The 23,821-nt window shown below is 37.7% G+C and overlaps 1 protein-coding gene across 4 annotated transcripts in view; it reads left to right on the top strand.

Moving 5' to 3' along the window:
- KDM4C (lysine (K)-specific demethylase 4C) overlaps positions 1-23,821 on the top strand; it is a 411,252-nt gene that overhangs the window by 238,356 nt on the left and 149,075 nt on the right. For all 4 annotated transcript variants that reach the window (XM_010856980.1, XM_010856981.1, XM_010856977.1 and 1 more), the window contains exons 14-16: positions 11,660-11,841; positions 13,754-13,967; positions 15,886-15,962. In XM_010856980.1, coding sequence (XP_010855282.1) covers positions 11,660-11,841; positions 13,754-13,967; positions 15,886-15,962 — 473 coding nt within the window. The remainder of the gene's footprint in view (positions 1-11,659; positions 11,842-13,753; positions 13,968-15,885; positions 15,963-23,821) is intronic.

Raw genomic sequence — 23,821 nt, forward strand, 5'->3', positions numbered from 1 at the left:
ATAAAGTTACATTCCTATAGGGTGACGGTGTAGTGGGTTTTAGTTAAGGAAAGAATTTACTTAGCCTAAGGTCTAACGTGATTAATATCAAAGGTTAATACTTATTTCTTCTATATATTCATTAATGTGTGTAAGGGCAGGGGATGTGGAGACTTAGCAACAAACATTGGCTCAACAAATGAAAAACCCTTCACCAATACAATTTCTAATCAGCCCATTATACTTATACTAATAGTTTTCTAACTTTTCTAAGGAACCTGTTTTTAGAAGGTTTAAAGCATCTCGTGCCTCTCACGGTTGGGAGGCTGTGAGCAATCACATGTGGCCGGACAAGCGTGTCAGGCAGGCTAGAGAACCTTCAGAGGAGTTTGTAGGTTAAAACACTCTTATCATGCCCAGGAATTATTATTAACTGGAGCTCTAAGTTAACTCCTTCTCCGAAAGAGGTGGTGGGGGACAGCCCCCCATAAAGTCAGAGGTGTAGGTGAGCACAAAGTAGTAAAGTAGGCAGGCTCTGGTTATGGGGGTAGATGCTTGAGGATTTCCAGGGGGACTCCTGAGGCTCGATCCCGCCTTTGCGTATGTCGAGCCTCCTTCCTCATGACCTTTCCCATGGGCGGAGTACCTCACTCTGGCCCCCAACAGGCCTGTAATTTTCTTTTTTTGTGGCATCTTTGTCAGGTTTTGGTATTAGGGTGATGATAACCTCATAGAATGAGTTTGGATGTTTACCTTCCTCTGCAATTTTCTGGAAGAGTTTGAATAGGATAGCTGTTAGTTCTTTAAGTTTTTGGCGGAATTCACTTGTGAAGCCATCTGGTCCTGGGCTTTTGTTTGTTGGAAGATTTCTGATTACAGTTTCTATTTCTGTGCTTGTGATGGGTCTGTTAAGTTTTTCTATTTCTTCCTGGTTCAGTTTTGAAAAGTTATACTTTTCTAAGAATTTGTCCATTTCTTCCAAGTTGTCCATTTTATTGACATACAGTTTCTGATAGTAGTCTCTTATGATCCTTTGTATTTCTGTGTTGTTTGTTGTGATTTCTCCATTTTAATTTCTAATTTTGTTAATTTGAGTCTTCTCTCCCCCCTGCCCTTTTTTTTTTGATGACTCTGGCTAATGGTTTGTCAATTTTATTTATCTTCTCAAAGAACCAGCTTTTAACTTTGTTGATTTTAGCTATGATCTTCTTTGTTTCTTTCGCATTTATTTCTGCCCTAATTTTTATGATTTCTTTCCTTCTACTAACCCTGGAGTTCTTCATTTCTTCTTTTTCTAGTTGCTTTAGATGTAGAGTTAGGTTATTTATTTGATTTCTCTCCTGTTTCTTGAGGTAGGCCTGTATTGCTATGAAACTTCCCCTTAGCACTGCTTTTACTGAGTCCCATAGGTTTTGGGTAGTTGTGTTTTCATTTTCATTCGTTTCTATGCGTAGTTTGATTTCTTTTTTGATTTCTTCTGTGATTTGTTGGTTAATCAGAAGTGTGTTGTTTAGCCTCCATATGTTTGTATTTTTAATAGTTTTTTTCCTGTAGTTGACATCTTACTGCATTGTGATCAGAAAAACATGCTTGAGATGACTTCAATTTTTTTGAATTTACCAAGGTTAGATTTATGGCCCAGGATGTGATCTATCTTGGAGAAGGTTCCATGTGCACTTGAGAAAAAGGTGAAATTCATTGTTTTAGGGTGAAATGTCCAATAGATATCAATTAGGTCTAACTGGTCCATTATATCATTTAAAGTGTGTGTTTCTTTGCTAATTTTCTGTTTAGTTGATCTATCCATAGGTGTGAGTGGGGTATTAAAGTCTCCCACTATTATTGTGTTATTGTTAATTTCCCCTTTCATACTTGTTAGCATTTGCCTTACATATTGCAGTGCTCCTATGTTGGGTGCATATATATTTGTAATTGTTATATTTTCTTCTTGGTTTGATCCTTTGATCATTATGTAGTGTCCTTGTCTCTTTTCACGGCCTTTCCTTCAAAGTCTATTTTATCTGATATGACTATTGCTACTCCTGCTTTCTTTTGGTCTCCATTTGCATGAAATATCTTTTTCCAGCCCTTCACTTTTAGTCTGTATGTGTCCCTTGTTTTGAGGTGGGTTTCTTGTAGACAGCATATATAGGGGTCTTGTTTTTGTATCCATTCAGCCAGTCTTTGTCTTTTGGTTGGGGCATTCAACCCATTTACATTTAAGGTAATTATTGATAAGTATGATCCCATTGCCATTTACTTTGTTGTTTTGGGTTCGAGTTTATAAACCTTTTCTGTGTTGTCTGTCTAGAGAAAATCCTTTAGCATTTGTTGAAGAGCTGGTTTGGTGGCGCTGAATTCTCTGAGCTTTTGCTTATTTGTAAAGCTTTTGATTTCTCCTTCATATTTGAATGAGATCCTTGCTGTGTACAGTAATCTCAGTTGTAGGTTTTTCTCTTTCATCACTTTAAGTATGTCCTGCCATTCCCTTCTGACTTGAAGAGATTCCATTGAAAGGTCAGCTGTTATCTTCATGAGGATCCCCTTGTGAGTTATTGTTTTTCCCTTGCTGCTTTTAATATTTGTTCTTTGTGTTTGATTTTTGTTAATTTGATTAATATGTGTCTTGGGGTGTTTTACCTTGGGTTTATCCTGTTTGGGACTCTCTGGGTTTCTTGGACTTGGATGGCTATTTCCTTTCCCATTTTAGGGAAGTTTTCAGCTATTATCTCCTCAAGTATTTTCTCATGGCCTTTCTTTTTGTCATCTTCTTCTGGGACTCCTATGATTTGAATGTTGGGGTGTTTAACATTGTTCCAGAGATCTCTGAGGTTGTCCTCATTTCTTTTGATTCTTTTTTCCTCTCTGGTCCATTCATTTCTACCATTCTTTCTTCCACCTCACTTATCCTATCTTCTGCCTCACGTATTCTACTGTTGGTTCCCTCCAGAGTGCTTTTGATCTCAGTTATTGCATTATTCATTATCGATTGACTCTTTTTTTATTTCTTCTAGGTCCTTGTTAAACTTTTTTTGCATCTTCTCAATTCTTGTCTCCAGACTATTTATCTGAAATTCCATTTTGTTTTAAGATTTTGGAACATTTTTACTATCATTATTCTGAATTCCTTTTCAGGTTAACTCCTTATCTCCCCCTGTTGTTTGGTTTGGTGAGCTTTTATCATGTTCCTTTACCTGGTGAATATTTCTCTGCCTTTTCATCTTGTTTAGGTTGCTGTGTTTGGGGTGGCCTTTCTGTATGCTGGAAGTTTGTGGTTCCTCTTTATTATGGAGGTTCCTCCCTGTGGATGGGGTTGGACGAGTGACTTGTCAAGGTTTCCTGGTTAGGGAAGCTTGCATCAGTGTTCTGCTGGGTGGAGCTGGATCTCTTCTCTCTGGAGTGCAATAAAGTGTTCAGTAAAAAGTTTTGAGGTGTCTGTGGGTTTGGTGTGACTTTTGGCTGCCTGTGTTTTTGTGCTCAGGGTTATGTTCCTGCATTGTTGGGGAATTAGCTTGGTATGTCTTGCTCTGAAACTTTTTGACTGTTGGGTGGAGCTTGGTTTCAGTGTAGGTATGGAGGCTTTTGGATGAGCTCTTGTTGATTAATGTTCCCTGGAGTCAGGAGTTTTCTGGTATTCTCAAGTTTTGGATTTAAGCCTCCTGCCTCTGGCTTTCAGTCTTATTCTTAAAGTAGCCTCAAGACTTCTCCATCCATATAGCTCCAATGATAAAACATCTAGGTTAATGGTGAAAAGATTCTCCACAGTGGGGGACACCCAGAGAGGTTCACAGAGTTACATGGAGAAGAGAAGAGGGAGGAGGGTGATAGAGGTGGCCAGGAGGAGAATAGGGAGAATCAAAAGGGGAGAGAGCAATCTAGCCAGTAATCAATTCCCTATTTGCTCTCCACAGTCTGGAACATTCAGAGTGGTTCACAGAGTTCCATAGAGAAAAGAAGAGGGAGGAAGGAGATAGAGGTGACCCGAAGGAGAGGAGTGGGAGTCAAAAGAAGCGAGACTAATCTAGCCTGTGATCAGTTCTCTAAGTGTTCTCCACAGCCGGGAACACCCAAGGAGATTTACAGAGTTAAGTAGAGAAGGGGGAGGGAGGAGATAGAGGTGACCTGTGGGAGAAAACAGAGAGTCAAAAGGGGAGAGAACAATCAAGCCAGTAATCACAGTCCTAAGTAAAAATGGGTACTGAAGATTGGATTCTTGAAGGTACAGAATAGATAACAAATACCACAACGTAAAGATTAAAAATCTAGAGTAGAGGTTAGACTCTCAAGAATACAGTATTAAAAAAAAAAAATTTCAAAAGTTATTAAAAATATATATATACAAAATTTGCTTTAAAAATAGGGTCTTTTTTTTTTTTTGCAAGGTAATAGGTTTTAAAAATGAAAATTAAAGGAGTAATGAACTTAAAAATAAAAAAAATTTAAATTAAAAAATGATAATAGTAAAATACATCTTGGAATTTCTCTGGGTCTGTTGAGGGCAGTGTGGGGTCAGTTCAGTTTTAGATAGTTCCTTGTTCCAGCTTATACTTATTCTCAAGGTCTATAGGTCCCTTCCAGTGTAGTCTATGCTAACTACAGGGTTTTAATCTGTTGGACCTGTCACTTCCAAAACGATCCCTTCTTCTTTATTTCAGCTTCCTCTGTTTGGAAGTCTCTTCAGTATCTAACTTCCACCCTGACACAAGGGGGCGAAGGTGGTCATTTATTTAGGCTCACTTGTTCAATTGTGCTGCAGGGAAGGAGGAACACTGCAATATCACTGGCGTGTGTGGGGACTGCTCGCAGTGTCTGGCCCACACTGGGTTTGCCCCAGCTCAAGGCGTGTGTGCTTTCTTGGTCTACACTGCTCAAGCTCCAGGTTGCTCTGCAGGGGAACTGTCTAAGGCAGGCCCTGGGTTGTGTGCACTTCCCATTTCTAAGCCGCTCAGGTTCAGTTTCTCACGTACTCCACAAAGGTACAGACTCGGTTGGGCCTGTGTTTTGTGCCCTTACGAGGTCTGACCAGCTCGGGTGATCAGGTGCTTGGGGAGCGCTCTCCCCAGGTGGGGTGGTGCGTCTTATCACCTCCCAGTCCCAGTCGCTTGATTTCCTGGGTGCGCAGCAGGAGTGCTGTCTCAGGTGTGCCGTGTGTCTCCTCTGGGGAGTTGATCTCTGGATGCGACCCTCCTGGTGGATGTCAACCATCCAGGATCCCAGGAAGACTTGGTTAGCAACTGGGAACTTGCTTGCAGTTTGGTAGAGGATGCCCCTTGCCTTCCGGCTCTGGCTGTTGCCTGCCTGCCTCCCTGCCTCTGGCGGGAGATGAGCCAGTCTGCTGCCGGCTAGCTCTCCTCTAGTATTTGCACAGTCCTTTGTTCTTTGAACAGGCCTGGCAGTGCCTTAGGTTAGAGCTTTTTGTGTGAAAGTTCTCTCTCTATACTTCCTCTTTTTTTTCTTTCTCTCTCTGGCAGTCCCATGGTTTGGGTTGCTATCTCAGGTTAGCGCCTTCAGATTGCCCTCAGGGCATTTAGGCCCTGTCCTTACCCTGAGCCTGCACCTTCCTGTTCAGTCCCTGCTTGCTGGTGGCGGATGCGAGTGTCTGGGCTACTTCTCCGCTGGGAGTTGCAGTTAAGTGTGTAATCTGTGGGTTTTATTTATTTATTTTTTCCTCCCAGTTATGTTGCCCTCTGAGATTTCCAAAACTCCCCACAGACCCACCAGTGAGAGGGTTTCCTGGTGTTTGGAAACTTCTCCTCTTTTAGGACTCCTCCGGGAAGGGTCTCCATCCCTAACTCTTTTGTCTCTCTTTTTATCTTTTATATTTTGTCCTACCTCCTTTCGAAGACAATGGGCTGCCTTTCTGGGTGCCTGGTGTCCTCCGCCAGCATTCAGAAGTTGTTCTATGGTATTTGCTCAGTGTTCAAATGGTCTTTCGATGAATTTGTGGGGGAGAAAGTGGTGGTCTTGTCCTATTCCTCTGCCATTTTAATATGTATATTCTTTGACACTACACGAAATTTGACACAAGGTGGTTTTTTAAAGACTAGTTGCAACATGCAATCTGAATCCCATCAGTGATCCTTTTGTTCTCTTTTAAACTGAAAATTTATTGATCTGTCTTGCACTTTGGCTGTTCTACACGTGTGGTTTTGTAACGTCATATATTGGTAAACAAAGATATGTGTCATATAGGTATTTTTATACTATAAAAAAAGTATATTTGTTATTATCACCATCAATTCCATTAGAAATAGCTTCAATTATTGGGAAGTTGTCTAGCTCACATAAGTGGATACACATTTTTGGAAGTTGTAATTTTGACTTAGAAGCTTTAATTTCACCACTGTCAAAAAATATTATCAGTAATTTTTTGTTTTTTTTTTTCAAATTAAAATGACATCTTTCTTTGTTCACTTTCATGAAAATTCCTTCCAGATACCCAAATCTGAATTACCATAGATTGTCTGTTAATCATTTGTTCAAGTAAAAATGGTATTCCATGAAAAAGGCAGGTCATTTAGCGTGTGATTCAATTATTTGTCCATTACCTTTTCCCATGATAACCATTGAACTACAGTATACAGCCAAAGTACTGTATGCATACATCCCATTTTATCACAAATTTAATAAAATTGATAGATGTATTTTTTCTTCATCAAGACATTGATGAGAACTCCCTCACCCTCAACTGCAAATTTGAGATAATCGAGTATATCATGACTGCATTGGAGCCCCTGCCTTAACTCAAGCTAAGGCACCAACAGTTTTACCCTTCATTGCTCTTATGTCACCATTAAAAATATCAACAGGGTGACACAGGCAAATAACATGTTCTGTTATTGTGCAAGTATTTTTGACTGTACAGACCACATGAAATTGTGCCATGTATCTCCTAGACCTTGCTCTGAGAGACTTGTGCTGTGAGAACTGCCGTTACTCTGTTAGCTCTTCTTTTGTTTTTGTTGAGAATACAGTTGGGAAAGAAAGGAGTCTTATGCTGGTAACATTTTCACAGATTTCACAAACTTTGATGCATTTGCACCAAGGGATCTTTCCTTTGCACCACTCTTTTTGTTTCTACAGCAAACTGTGGCTTTCAACATGAGACTCAGAGCTTCTGAATGTTGCTATGCTGGTATATATGCATATGTTAAAAAAGAGGTAATTATGGTGATAAAAAACATTGGATTCATTAAATGTGTATAGTGTCCAAGTCCTTGTATGTTTAATATCTGCCCTGTCCTCCTCTTTTGTGAAGGTGTTGTGAGAAGTAATTTGATATTTTAAAAATCTAAAAATCTGTGGAACTGTATGGTCTATTTTCATTGCCTGACATCTTATAGTGCATCATATAGTGAGGTAAATATTAATATATACAAGTGAGATCACAGTGTAACTTTAGAGGTTCATTAGTTAATTATAGTTGAAGATGAGGAGGAGGAAAGGAAATTCCTAGGCGCACGATGCCAAATGATCAGAATATTTAAAAACTACAATGGAAAAAACATTCTCCCACTTCTGTATATTGGAAGATAAGAAGTATCTTTTTTAAAAAGCAAGTGGATGAAGGTGCACTAAAAAGAGACCAGAAATAGGAGTGGTGTTTAGAGACTGAAAGGGAAGTTTTTCTTTGGGAATTGTGTGATGATGAGAGTATTTAAATATCCTAAAGTACTTTTCTCCCCAGAATATTTAGGACTTTTCTCCCCAGAATATTTATGAATATCATGAGTCTGGGAAAGGCAAGAATCAAGGTTAGTCTGTGCTTGAACAATGCCTTGGTTCAAAGGTAGGCGAGAATTCTTGGATATAGAAGAGGGATGAATAATTTGATGAGGTAATTTCAGGAAGAAAAAGTACTTACCTTCAAAAATGTGCCGATGTGTTTGACTTTTAAAACTAAGTTAAAATTGGTATAGTCATCATCATGTACTTACGATTAAGTGTAGTCTCTTTTTTCCCCCCTCTCATAAAATATTGAAGGATAGAGTTGACAAACAGATCATATGAAAAATAAGATGACTGGATGGATTATACATAATATATGTATTATATATCATTGTAGAGTTTATAAAGAATTTTAATACTTTGGAGCTTAAAAAGAAATTTTACCTTTTCTATTTCATTTCAATATTAAAAAGAAAAAAAAAAAAAACCTGAAGTAGGTGAGAAAGCCGTGATCACCATGAAAATCTACTTTACAGAAAGCCACAGCCCTTCTGAATCAGAGTTTGAATTTCAAGTTAGGTCTCTGAGGAGTTCCCTGGTGGTCCAGTGGTTAGGACTTGGTGATTTCACTGCTGGGTTCCTGGGTCCTTGGGTCCAGTCCCTGGTTGATGAACTAAGATCCCGCAAGCCTTAAACAAACAAACAAAAACGAAGTCTCTGAACTGACAGTTCCTGTATTGGGGGCTGCATAGCGTCATTGCCAGGCAGCTGTTAATTCACAGGATTCTATAGTTATGGTGTTCTCTGCATACTGTGGCCCAGAGAGCATCCAAACAGAAGACAGATGCTCTTTGGGCTAGAGTATGACCTCATTTGGGAGATGGACAGCTGTGGAGCAGGGTCTTCCACCAGGTCAGTTTGAGTGTGTCAGGGTGTGTCAGGCTGCCCTAGATCAAGTCTTGCCAGAGGCCTGTTCTCTGGCTCCATTGTTGAGAATTGTTCTCCTACTTCTTGTTCATTTTCCCAAGGCTTTTAGGAATTAAATAGTATTTTCTTCATCCCTAAAACTATTTTGAGAACGCATCATATCAACCAAGTCGAAATGAATGAATAAGAGCATCATTCATCTTGTTAATTTCGGTCTTTTATAATAAAACAAGTGATGTGATAAATTTATTGTGAACCAGTAAGTGGAATCCAAGTTATTCAAGCCCAAGGATTTTGCTTGCTTGTTTAGCTCTCATGTTTAGTGTATATTAGTCATTAAATGCAATGTTATTTCAAGTTCCTAGTTAACTTTTACTCACATCTTTGATTTGTCAAAGTTTACTCTTCACAGTAAACCTGCTGTTATATATTACAAGGAAACAGAGGTGGAAACATTTAGCATCAAATTACTTTTATTTCAAATGTAGGCAGAGGTTCTTAGTTTTGTTTCAAACATTGTCCCTGACTGAACGTTAAGCATTTCTATTGTGTATAATAGTAATAATAAGGATAATACCACCACCACCACAGAAACAGGAACAGGATTGTTCCGTTTTGCTTCAGTTGGCATTTGATGTTTTTAGAGTTATTTTCAGCCTCATTTAGCCCTTCCTACTTTTCCACTTCAGCAAATCCACTTTGACTTTTTTTTTTAACACAGGTGAGTCACCAGGGCAAGGGCAGGAGCTCTTTAGATCATGGGAATACCCCTTCTGGGACTTGAAGACATTGCTTTACAGTATTTATTAGCAGCACTGAGACAGCTACTGCAGAGGAAGTTTAGAGTGTGTCACAGCTGTGAACATTAAGTACTAGATGTAGCTGTGATTGCTGCCATTGTTTTGATACACTGTCCTCTGCTATAAGCGTGAGGAATTTCTTCTCATAACCTATTATATCTTTTTGTATTTTTCTGGCCTTCTGTAAAATTTTGTAAAATGATATTTTTGTGGAATGGATCTCTGCCCTTTTCATGTTAACAGATACACATACTTAAAGAGATTTGACCCTCTGGGGAATCATATTGAACAAATGAGATTTGGCTTAGGTATTGTCTTTTATATCCATGTAATGGTACTATATTGCTTGGCACACAATAGTCAGTCTGTAAATGGTATTTGTCATGAATTTTGAATAAAAGTTAATTAAGTGAAATAAAATTAATAATTTTAAATTAAATCATCTGCTGTATTAGGCCAGGGAACTAAAAATATTGGTAAGGCAGATAGTGGCTAGTGAATTCCTGTGCTAGCTGAAAGATAATCTTGCACATATTAAAACTCTTACCCTGGGAGGTATCAGGGTAGCACAAGAAACAAGAAGTTGTGGAGCTGAGAGGAGGGGTGAGGATAGGGAAGGTGTGGAAAGTGGGTTGGTTTGTCTGGCTCTCAAATCAGAGGTAGTGCTCGATGATGAGGAGGATGCCAATTTCATTTCTGGTTTCCACTCCGACATTAATATCACAGGTACTTTGGAATGTGTGCGTCTTTTATGATCAACGTAATTGTTTTTCCCTGAGTACCCTGCTCACAGTTCATGTATTGCTGAAGCCTGGCTTGGAGAATTTTGAGCATTACTTTACTAGCGTGTGAGATGAGTTCAATTATGTGGTAGTGTGAACATTCTCTGGCATTGCTTTTCTTTGGGACTGGAATGAAAACTGACCTTTTCCAGTCGTGCGGCCTCTGATGAGTTTTCCAAATTTGCTGACATATTGAATGTAGCACTTTCACAGCATCATCTTTTAGGATTTGAAATAGCTCCACTGGCATTCCATCACTTCCACTAGCTTTGTTCATAATGATGCTTCCTAAGGCACACTTGACTTCACAAGTCAAATTGCCAACATCTGCTGGATCATCAAAAAAGCAAGAGAGTTCCAGAAAAATGTCTATTTCTGCTTTATTGACTATGCCAAAGCCTTTAACTGTGTGGATCACAATAAACTATGGAAAATTATGAAGGAGATGGGAATACCAGACCACCTGACCTGCCTCTTGAAAAACCTGTATGCAGGTCAGGAAGCAACAGTTAGAACTGCACATGGAACAACAGACTGGTTCCAAATAGGAAAAGGAGTTCGTCAAGGCTGTATATTGTCACCCTGCTTATTTAACTTCTATGCAGAGTACATCATGAGAAACACTGGGCTGGAAGAAGCACAAGCTGGAATCAAGATTGCTGGGAGAAATATCAATAACCTCAGATATGCAGATGACACCACCCTTATGGCAGAAAGTGAAGAAGAACTAAAGAGCCTCTTGATGAAAGTGAAAGTGGAGAGTGAAAAATTCTTAAAGCTCAACATTCAGAAAACTAAGATCATGGCATCCGGTCCCATTCATGGCAAATAGATGGGGAAACAGTGGAAACAGTGGCTGACTTTATTTTTGGGGGCTCTAAAATCACTGCAGATGTTGATTGTAGCCATGAAATTAAAAGACACTTACTCCTTGGAAGGAAAGTTATGACCAACCTAGACAGCATATTCAAAAGCAGAGACATTACTTTGTCAACAAAGTCTATCTAGTCAAGGCTATGGTTTTTCCAGTAGTCATGTATGCATGTGAGAGTTGGACTATAAAGAAAGCTGAGTGCCGAAGAATTGATGCTTTTGAACTGTGGTGTTGGAGAAGACTCTTAAGAGTCCCCTGGACTGCAAGGAGATCCAACCAGTCCATCCTCAAGGAGATCAGTCCTGGGTATTCATTGGAAAGACTAATGTTGAAGCTGAAATGCAATACTTTGGCCACCTGATGCGAAGAGCTGACTCATTGGAATAGACCCTGATGCTGGGAAAGATTGCTGGCAGGAGGAGAAGGGGACGACAGAGGATGAGATGGTTGGATGGCATCGCTGACTCAATGGACATGGGTTTGGGTAGACTCTGGGAGTTTGTGATGGACAGGTGTGTGTGGCTGGTGTGCTGTGGTTCATGGGGTCGCAAAAGAGTCGGACATGACTGAGCAACTGAACCGAACTGAACTGACCCTGCTCACTTTGTTTTCATGCCCTTTCTCTTCAGATTTGCCTGAGGTTCCATCGATTGAGGAAGAAGTGGAAGAAACTGAGTCTTGGGCAAAGCCTCTGGTTCACCTTTGGCAGACGAAGTCCCCAAACTTTGTGGCCGAGCAAGAGTATAACACAGCCATGGGCAGAATGGAGCCACACTGCGCCATTTGTGCTCTGCTCATGCCCTACTACAAGGTAGCTGGCGGGAGGGGCCCCTGCCCACGTTTCTTTTCACTGTAGCACTTTCTGTGTGGCTGTAAAAACACAGGTGAATCATTGTAGTTAGTATGCACACAGTGAAGAAAACATTAGTTCTTCTGTAGCTAATGACCATCATAGAGCATCAAACAGAATTCCTGCGTGCCACTTGAGAGACTTTTCTTTAACAGTGCTTTATTATTTTTGAATGTCTTAATTTATTTCAGTCAACGGTTAATTCCAACCTTTCTTTCTACCCACTTGACCAAGAAACACAGACCTTAAAGCTTCAAAATAGTAGAAGCTTGCAGAGAGAGAACTTAGACCTAGTCTCTGCTTTATGTTTGAAAATATTACTCTCAATCATATAAATGTCAGCTCTGGGCTCATATTTGAAATACCTCTCTTCATCTTTCCATGTAGAACATGCAAAAGACACAGCAGGACTCAGTGCAAACCAAATTGTCCAGTTTATCCCCATCAGCCAGCTATTCTTGGTATTATTTTCAGATGTCATGTCATATATGTTATGCCAAAAGCATCTTAGATCACAGAGAGCCACATTCTTCAGCACTAACACAAACAAAATGATCTTTAGGAATCTGGTAAGGGTAGAACTCGGAGAAGGCAATGGCACCCCACTCCAGTACTCTTGCCTGGAAAATCCCATGGATGGAGGAGCCTTGGTGGGCTGCAGTCCATGGGGTCGCTAAGAGTCAGACATGACAGCAACTTCACTTTTACTTTTCACTTTCATGCATTGGAGAAGGAAATGGCAACCCACTCCAGTGTTCTTGCCTGGAGAATCCCAGGGATGGCAGAGCCTGGTGGGCCACCGTCTATGGGGTCACACAGAGTCAGACACGACTGAAGCGACTTAGCAGCAGCAGCAGCAAGGGTAGAACTACTAGGTCCATTTTAATATACAATATTATAAAGTGTATTGTTGTGAATATTGTGTTCTGGATTATATTTTCACTAATAGAATCAGAAATATTCTATTCAAGATCACATTGTTCTTAAAGTTCTACATGAAGTAATTCTGTTCAGACATTTCAGAGCATAAAAATGCATAATGTGCCATATTCTCAGAACTTTGTAAATAGAGGAAGTAGTTCATTCATTCATCTGAATGAGGCATTAGGGAGTGATTAACTTTATTTTTATTTCCCATTGTTAAATTTCTATGTTTTCTTGAAAAATTTACCTTTGTTTTGATTCTTATTTCTGTATCATAATCTGCCTGCATATTTCCCTAATGATTAAAAAAATTCCAACTAAAATTATAAGATTTGGGGAAATTTATTAACATAAGGTTTCTGGGATAAGATAGTTCATTAATTATATTCAAATAAACAATGAATATCTTATATTTTGGTCAGAGATGACAATTTTGTTTGCATATTATGCCTTGTTATCTGATGTCATTTGCTAGATGTTTCTGTCTTGCTGTTTTAAAACTTTGTGATGAGACAAAAACCTTCAAAAACTCTCTAAATACTGTCATAGAAATTAAAACTGAGGTCTTTGAAGATTCTCCTTCAGGTGTAACCAGGTAAGATTCTTCAGTAAATGAAATCAGATCTATTAACCTAGTGCAAATAAAGAAGCAAAAAAAGTTCATCGGAAGGATCATTGCTTCTCATGAACTTTGTCTATAAGAACATAATTTTAGTAGCCCATCTCTTTCTGTAATAGTGGACATATAGAATCTCCTTTTGTTCCTTCAGCTTAGCTTCTGGATGGGAACCTGGGGAGCAGAGGTGATAGTTGGAGGACAAGGACAAGAAGAAACAATACAGAAGTGAAAAATTAGTAAATGAAATAGCTTTTCTTGGATCTATCCAAAGCAAGTGATTTGAGCTCCTTTCTGTATTTTTTGCTCATTTGCAAATATTGTGTTTTTCAGCCAGATAGCAGCAATGAAGAAAATGATTCTAGATGGGAGACAAAATTAGATGAAGTGGTGACTTCAGGAGGAAAGACTAAGCCCCTCATTCCAGAGATGTGTTTTATTTATAGTGAAGAAAATATAGAATATTCTCCACCTAATGCCTTCCTGGAAGAGGATGGAACAAGCCTTCTGATTTCCTGTGCAAAGTGTCGCGTACGGGTTCATGCAAGTAAATGAGTCTATCAGTCATTAATCACTGGCTTTTTTAGTGCTTCACATAGTCTTTATTTCTCACCCCTCTGCAGCCTGTCAAATCTATCACAGTGAACTATTGGCATCATTAATGATTAGATCATTCTTTCTCATATTTCTTCTAATGAAAGTATGAAAGGTATAATCGTCCTTTCTTGTATTTTATGTGGTATCAGTGGAGAACAGGTCTGATGGTTTGTTTTTTTGGGGTCCCCATGTGGAGTCACCACGGGACTCCTTTCGCATGCTTGAATTTTACTTAAGATATAGTTTATAAAACCTTAATTTTAGTCTCTTATGTTGATTCATCACTATTTTCCTTTGTAAGTTTTAAAAAGAATGAGTATTCTTTTGGTGATTTGGGGAATTGTTGTTAAATTTAATTCCTGAGTTAAAATTTTATTCTTTGTAAGAGTAGGGAGATCTTCATTTTGGGGAAAACAGTCCTTCGAGTTTTCCCCCAGGACTGAGATCGTTAGGCTCTATACCTGTCTCAATTTGCTATTTTTACATAATTGCGTTAATGGCAAATACATTTTTATAGGTTAATCTGTCATCTAAACCCTCTAAAATGGATCAGTTATTCATTGCAATTGTATTTTAAAGCATTTTAGTATTCAAGCTCTTACCAAGTCACATGTTTTATTAACCTTCTTAGGTGTGGTGTGAGTCTGTCAATGTGGTATGAATGATTTATGATATATGTATTACATTCTGTATTTACCCCACAGTAATACCAGTCTTATATTAAGGTTCAAATTGCCTGGCTATCAAGCATTTATTTATTAGATACTTTCAGTTTCCCCACGGGATTTGAACATGTGTTTGAAATATAATTATATTAAACTTCTTATTTACTTCATCAGTCTGTAAGACACTCAGTACACACACACACACACACACACACACACACTCTCACTCACTTACTCACTCACTCACTCTACACGGTTATATGTATATGAGAGGCATAGCATCATTTTACAAACAAGTTAGGATTTAATCTTGACTCCAGAATGCACTAACTGTGCAACTTAGCCATACTATTTTATGAACTTGTGCTTGAACTAAACATTTTATGATCTTGGTTAACTATTATAGGCTTTTCTTTGGGTAATTACATTTCTGTTATTTTCCCTTCCCAAGTCAAATTTTATAGAAATTTGATATTAAAAATTACTTCTTTAAATTCTATTTATTTCAAAGCCCTCTTTTTTCAGGAAGCCAGAGTAACACATGTTTGTTGGAGCCATATAATTGCTACATATATCATGTAATTACATCATCAGCCATCTCTTTAAATTGTTGAGTCAGGCATGTACTGAATAGACAAGTAAAATCGAACATATCTCTTCATCACCAGCCATGAATTGTGTATCCTTTGTCCGTATCACTGAAATTAAAGCTAATTAAATGTAATTTTTGAAGTGTAGTTTTAAATTACATTAATTTTATGCATATACTTTTATGTTCAGAAATATTTTGTTAAGGTTTATTTACTGTACCATTTTAAAATTTCTCCAAACTTTGCTTCATAAATTGCAGCTTACTTTGAAATATGTTTTATATGAGTAAAGGACTAGACCTGAAAGTTTAGAGATTTTATTATTGCCCATTCAAGTACTATCATTAGTATTCTTTATGATAACTAGTGTGAGCATTGCTAACTGTTTAGATGCCTACTCTCATGCTTCCTGGCAGTGATATCCTGTTAGGTATAAGGTGTGAGAACCAAAAGTGTCTCTGAGCCAGCCTTGTTTATGTTTTGTTCTAAGCAATGAGAATCAAAAATGGTATGGTAGGTTGTTGCTCTGATTTTATTTATTCAGTGGCTAAAATGTGTCATATTCACAAAATACAAAAGGCTTAATTAATGGATCCATACTATTATTTTGTAGGTTGTTATGGAATCCCTTCTCATGAGATCTGTGATGGATGGCTATGTGCCCGGTGCAAGAGAAATGCATGGACAGCAGTAAGTGGCTTATTCATTCCGTCCATTGTGGGTCCGTTTAAATCTAGTGGTACATGTACTTTTGTGTGCAGTTTCACCCTTCCCTGTTTTTCTAGTCTTCTCTTTCCAAATCATCCTACTGAGTATCTCTGTATCTACTGTGGAAATGTTAAATACATTTCTAGAGATCACCCTCTCCTCAGGAACCTACAGAGACTAGCAGTTTTTTAGAGCATGTCCAAAATACTGCTTCACGTTCTTTCCCAGCTCAGTTTTGCAGTTCTAGAAAATAAGTATTCTGAGTGACAGTGAACATAGGAATCTCTAGGGACCTCTGAGGAAACCATGCTCATTCACAACTATTCCACTAGCGTAGCTCTTCCCTGTTTATTCATTTATACATTCATACTTTAGCAAATTTTAAAGTGTTTTGTGCTAAACATTGCTGTGAACTTGAGACAGAAACTACAACACCAAATTATTCTCTGTTTGGGAAACACAGATTTCTCTTCACCTAAATTGTTTTCCCTGAAGATACTATAGAAACTTTAGCTTACACCCAAGCATTGCACTCCATTCCATTAATCTACCAGTTCACTCATTTTACAGTTTGATTATGTGTTGCCTTAATTTTTCTTAAAAATTCTCTTTCAAGATGTATCAGAACGTTGTTGAAGTTGGAGACCGGTCAGATCTCAAGACTGTATCCCTCATTCTTGATCTCATAACAGATGCTCAGCTTCATTTTGATTATAGTAGTAGCCTTTGCTTTATTCCTTAATGATCTCTAATGACAATGGATTAGATTTACTTGCAGCCAAAGTTAAAACCCTGAGGCAGAATGTAAAGACCATGTTTTGCATGATGAAAATTTATGTCATGATTATGTATGTTTAGCTCTCAGTGTGGAAATAGACATATGGTAACTATAAATTAAAGGCATCTGTAAGAGTGACTTTCTGTATGATTTTATTGCTGGCATTCACTTCGGATAGTGAGGGGAAAGCAGGGGAAAATATGGACCATTTTTATAGTCCAGATAATCTGATCTATGTGATATTAGAGGTAATATCTCCAACTTAAGAATTCTTTCCATTAGTTGGCCCAGATAACATTTTGATACTTATTTGGTTGATCATTACATTAACAAAAACTGTATAACTGCACAGCATCTGTAAAACAGCCAGGAAGTCCTGCTGTAATATATGTATTCAGGTCTTGTTTACCATGCTGGTTCTATTCGTATTATATGAGCCAAAGCAAAGTCTTGTAGAGTCAGTTTTGTTGATGATGTCCCCTCTTTCACCCTGAAGTGTAGATTTAGAATTTAGAGCTACTCTAATTCAATTCACCAAGGCATGAAGAATTCTTTGTTTCATCTGCAGTTACTGCTTGGCTCCATGCTCACACACCGAGCAGTCCTGTTACCCCAAGGTACCATTGTCCTTTGCATGGCAGTGCCAGGGCTAGGCCTCAGTCAGCCACCCTGATTCCAAGACTGCTTCTTAGCAATTATGTTGTTTTCCTTTAGCATGTCTTCAGAAGGAAATACTTAGATTAATCACTCTCTGCAACTGATTTAAAGCATATTTCTATTAATCTTAACCTCTCTGTACCCTGAGAAAATACAGCGTGCCTTTGACACCATGTAAATCTCTCTTAATTTGTGATAAAGACAGGAGCTCTTGAATACAACTTTGCATTGATTTTTTTCAGACCTGCATAATTTCTTAGCTCTAATTGGAAATGATCTAAATTCACAATGGGCCAATTATCATTATTATTTTTCAGTTTATCCATTCTGAGTGAACGTTGTCCATGAAGCTCTATTTCTAAATTTTTCTCTTGAGAAATAATTGAATTTCATTTTAAGCATTGCAGAGAAGTATATTCTGGCCTTAACACCCTTATTTAGTATGGCATTGTGTGTTGCAATATTTATATTTTACTAAGCACTTAAGTATGATTCTTGGGTTTTGTGGCTGGAATGGTTGCATTTGGGAAGTACACTTAGATTTGTCTTCTTAGGAACCAATCTCATACTGTCAGTTTTAGGTTCCAGAGGAGCGCTGATCTCCTTTTGGATGGAAGCTCTAAAAGAACCTAATGGAAATCTAACAGTGTGGCTGAAGTCAAATGATATTTCAATCCTGGCTTTTAGTTCACTAACTCTTGATTACTAAGTATTTCCTGGGATTTTCTGTTTTAAACATAGTTTGTTAAAGTAAGGCTTATTCATCATGAATACAAATGACTCCAGTAACATATTTTGCTTGAGATATGTGTTTATACAACAAATGTGATTGTTTCAGTTAATTATATTTCCTTTAATGATTATTGCTTTGAAAATCTTAGAGGTAAGAAGAGGGTACCTAAACACCTTATATTTATTTTCATAAGGTGTGTGTGGGAATCGTATGTGGTAGTTCTATTTTTTAAAGATCAAAAAATAAAAATTAAAGGTTAAAAAGAGTACCTGTTGATGGACAAATGGATAAAAAAAAGTGTCTCTATACACACACACACACAAACACATTCACACATGCACACATATGTACAATGATTATTATTCAGCCATAAGAAAAGGAAATTCTCTTGCTACAATTTGGGTGAAACTGGAGGGTGTTATGCTAAGTGGAATAAGTCAAAAATAGACAAATACTGTATGCTTTCCATTTACATGTGGAATTAAAAAAAAAGCAAAGCAACAACAACAGAAATACAAACCTGAACTCATAGATACAGAGCATAGATTGGTAATTGCCATGGGCTGAGGGAACGAGGGAAATGAGTGAAGGTGTCAAAGAGTATATACTTCAATTACAAATACATTCTGAGGGTGTAATGTACAGCATGATGACTATAGTTAACAGTGCTTTATTAGATACTTGAAAGTTGCCAAGAAAGTAGATCTTAAATGTTCTCACCACACACACACACACACACACACACACAAAGGTATTTAATGTGAGGTGATGGATGTGTTAACTAACCTTATTATAGTGATGATTTCTCAATATAGAGATATATCATGTTGTCACATTGTACAACTTAAACTTATACAATAAGTCAATTATATTTCAATAAAACAGGAGAAAAAGAGGGAAACTATAATAGTAACTGTATTATATAAGTAAGTATCAACTATTTACACTTTCAAAGTAAAGGCATCATAAGGTTTATTTCAGCAAATCCTGGCCATAAATAAATGAATAACTAGCTAACTAACTGAAGTCGTACATTAACAGGTAGTTGGGGTTGGTAGTTGTGGATGTGCTGGAATTAGTGTTCACAGACCAGCTGTCTTTTTATTTACCAGTTCTAAGGAATGGAAGTCATGTGGGCCAAACTGCTCTGCTCGCTTTTCAGTAACTGAAGACCAGAACTTTGTCTCATTTCTCTATAATACTCCTAATACCTGGTGTACTGTTGGATCATTTCTGAACTTATAGAGCTTTTATCTGTGACCTTCAGCATTCTCATCATTTCTGGAAGTCTTGGTTTAGTCCTCAGTGTATTTGATTTTGCTACTTTTTTTTTACTTTATCCACTTGTATCAATTAAAATGAGAAACAAAAGGCTGTATTGCAGCCTTAACTATATGTAGTAGAGAAAGAGATGACTTACAAATTTTGAATTACACCCTAACTTGGATTCTAGAATCCTGGCTCTAAGCCCAAATTCAAGTGAAACAAAATGAAACAGTTAAGAAATTCCCCAAATACCTGTCTTTTGTGACATAAGGTTGTAGCTCTCATAGTTCTAATTAAATATCATTGCTCTGTGCCTGTTTGTCATATTTCAGTACTGCTCAGATAAATAGACCTGTATGGAAGCTGTACATGTATTTATGTAATAAATGTTAAGCTTATAACCCAGCTTTATTAGAATGTTTTATTTGCAGCTCTGTTTTGTTTCCAGCTCTTTTGTGACTATGTGATTCATTTTGGAGCAGTTTGTACTCCTTCATTATAGTAGCACTTTAAGAGCATATTCTAAATATTACCAAGTTCTGTTTTTAGGTGTTGAATGTCAACACTCTGATTCTGGAATGTGCTTCTAGTTATTTTGAGTCTTAATTTGTATCTAATTGCTTTTGACCTAAATTACTAGAGTTTATATCTAATCTGTTCATCAGCTTCCATTTTATAGTGAGTAAGTTACCACTAATTAAAAACATAATATTCGCACTGTAAAAATGCTGAATATGTATTGCTTTCTTTCAAGTTTTTTCCCTCCACCATTTTCTTTTTTATTCCTACTTTGAAAATTTCTTTTAAATTCTGAGTATTTCTGTGAAATACCTGAATTCTGTGTTAGAGCTTCACTTCTAATTATGAAGGAGGATGTTAGTTAAATGTGTGGATTGAACTGATAACCTGAATACTTTTATCCTAAACAGTAATAATTCATGTGCTTAATACTCTGTAGAGTATTAAGAGGTAGTATGCTAATAACCACAGAAGGATTTTCTGTGCTATCTTCTAAAGGATTTATATTATTGAATTTTCTAAAGAACAAACTATAAGCAGGTTAAGAGGTTAAACTTTAGGGATAGTATAGCTCTTTGGTGGTTGTTTCTCTCCAGGAAATTTGGATGTTTCTTTTGAGGTAGGGGGAATGTGAGGTTTTGTTTTAGTGGTGTAAATGGGAGTGGAAATTTCATGGGAAGATTGGTAATTTATATCATGGAAAGTTGTGTCATACTCAGGTTTATGACTTTGACAAATCATGAGTTGTCAGTCTTCTGTCCATGGTAGCTTTAAGCCAGTGCTGTTGTTTTTCAATGTCAGTGAAAATTTCCAGTGTCTTTTGTGCTATGTCTTACTAGGGAGCTTTTTAAATTACCTTATATAATTCTTGCAGGGCAAGGCAGGGTAGACATAGTAACTCACATACCTGAAATCTAAAATCTTAATTAGAGGAAGATTTAAAAGCAATGTAATGAGAAGGTTCGATTAGAGACAAGTATCTAAGGCCTCTTACTGACCCTGAAATCCTTTGATTCTGTGTTGTTTTGTATTTCCATTTTGCTTTAATTAGTTTTCCTTAAGAATTGGGCACCTTCATGAAATCTAAATTTGTTTTTGTACTTCTTAACCTGATCAAAGGTGATGAGTTACAGAAAAGTACAGGAGTTGAAGTGACTTTGGTAATTATTGGCTGGATCAGTGTAATTTTTATATGCTCAAGGAAACTTTCATTTTTTAAAAAAAGTGACTTCAAGGCCTTACTGTAATTTTATTTGGATTATGCAATATGCATTATCTTCTGGATAATGCATATTATGCATTATGTATTATCTTCGGGATTTCTTTTTATTTCAATATATCCCTTTACTCTTAATTTAGAAAAATTTGTTTAAATATTTTTATTTGAATGTTATATAGCAGAATACACAGTTGCATATTATATTCTTGAAGAGATATTGCCATGCTATGAAAAGGCAGATTTTGAAATGAAAAAGTTAAAAAAAAAAAAAACTTAAAAAAATTCTGTATAATGAAATAGTAAACTAGGTTGCTGTTGTAGTTTAGTCATTTAGTCATGTCAAACTCTTTGCCACCCCGTATAATTAGGACTTCCCTATCCAGGATGTACTCTGGCTCCCCTGTCCTTCAGTGTCTCCTGGAGTTTGCTCAAACTCATGTCCATTGAGTTGGTGATGCCATCCAACCATCTCATCCTCTGACACCTGCTTCTCCTCCTGCCCTCAATCTTTCCCAGCATCAGGGTCTTTTCCAGTGAGTTGGCTCTTCGCATCAGGTGGCTAAGGTACTGGAACTTCAGCTTCAGCATCAGTCCTTCCAATGAATATCCAATAATATCCTTTCGGATGGACTGGTTTGATCTCCTTGCTGTCCAAGGGACTCTCAAGAGTCCTTTCCACCACCACAGTTCAAAAGCATCAGTTCTTTGGTGCTCAGTCTTCTTTATGGTCTAACTCTTAGGTCTATACGTTACCAATGGAATAATCATAGCTTTGACTATATGGACCTTTGTCATGCAATCTTGACTCCAGCTTGTGCTTCACCCAGCCCAGAAATTTGCTTGATGTACTCTGCATATAAATTAAATAAGCAGGTGACAATATACAGCCTTGACGTACTCCTTTCCCAGTTTTGAACCAGTCTTTTATTCCATGTCTGGTTCTAACTATTGCCTCTTGATCTTTATACAGGTTTCTCAGGAGACAGGTATAACAGACCACCTTCTCAGGTAAGGTGGTCTGTTATACCTATCTCTTTAAGAATTTTCCATAGATTATTGTAATCCACACAGTAAAAAGCTTATTGTAGTCAGTGAAGCAAAGTAGATGTTTTTCTGAAATTCCCTTACTTTTTCTGTGATCCAACGGATGTTGGCAATTTGACCTCTGGTTCCTCTGCCTTTTCTAAATCAAGCTTGTACATCTGGAAGTTCTTGGTTCACATCCTGTTGAAGTCTAGCTTGAAGGATTTTGAGCATTACCTTTGCTAACATGTGAAATGAACTCTACTGTACGGCAGATTGAACATTGTTTGGCCTTGCCCTTCTTGGGATTGGATGAAAACTGGCCTTTTCCAGTGCTGTGGTCACTGCTGAGTTTCCAAATTTGCTGGCACATTGAATGCCGCACTTTTTTTTTTTTTTAATTTTTAAACTTTACATAATTGTATTAGTTTTGCCAAATATCAAAATGAATCCACCACAGGTATACATGTGTTCCCCATCCTGAACCCTCCTCCCTCCTCTCTCCCCATACCATCCCTCTGGGTCATCCCAGTGCACTAGCCCCAAGCATCCAGTATCGTGCATCGAACCTGGACTGGCAACTCCTTTCTTACATGATATTTTACATGTTTCAATGTCATTCTCCCAAATCTTCCTACCCTCTCCCTCTCCCACAGAGTCCATAAGACTGTTCTATACATCAGTGTCTCTTTTGCTGTCTTGTACACCGGGTTATTGTTACCATCTTTCTAAATTCCATATATATGCATTAGTATACTGTATTGATGTTTTTCCTTCTGGCTTACTTCACTCTGTATAATAGGCTCCAGTTTCATCCACCTCATTAGAACTGATTCAAATGTATTCTTTTTAATGGCTGAGTAATACTCCATTGTGTATATGTACCAGGGCTTTCTTATCCATTCATCTGCTGATGGACATCTAGGTTGCTTCCATGTCCTGGCTATTATAAACAGTGCTGCGATGAACATTGGGGTACACGTGTCTCTTTCCCTTCTGGTTTCCTCAGTGTGTATGCCCAGCAGTGGGATTGCTGGATCATAAGGCAGTTCTATTTCCAGTTTTTTAAGGAATCTCCACACTGCTCTCCATAGTGGCTGTACTAGTTTGCATTCCCACCAACAGTGTAAGAGGGTTCCCTTTTCTCCACACCCTCTCCAGCATTTATTATTTGTAGACTTTTGGATTGTAGCCATTCTGACTGGTGTGAAATGGTACCTCATAGTGGTTTTGATTTGCATTTCTCTGATAATGAGTGATGTTGAGCATCGTTTCATGTGTTTGTTAGCCATCTGTATGTCTTCTTTGGAGAAATGTCTATTTAGTTCTTTGGCCCATTTTTTGATTGGGTCATTTATTTTTCTGGAGTTGAGCTGTAGGAGTTGCTTGTATATTTTTGAGATTAGTTGTTTGTCAGTTACTTCATTTGCTATTGTTTTCTCCCATTCTGAAGGCTGTCTTTTCACCTTGCTAATAGTTTCCTTTGATGTGCAGAAGCTTTTAAGGTTAATTAGGTCCCATTTGTTTATTTTTGCTTTTATTTCCAATATTCTGGGAGGTGGGTCATAGAGGATCCTGCTGTGATGTATGTCAGAGAGTGTTTTGCCTATGTTCTCCTCTAGGAGTTTTATAGTTTCTGGTCTTAC

This window comes from Bison bison, unplaced genomic scaffold (assembly GCF_000754665.1).
Source record: "Bison bison bison isolate TAMUID 2011002044 unplaced genomic scaffold, Bison_UMD1.0 scf7180017864376, whole genome shotgun sequence".
Classification (NCBI taxonomy): Eukaryota; Metazoa; Chordata; class Mammalia; order Artiodactyla; family Bovidae; genus Bison; species Bison bison.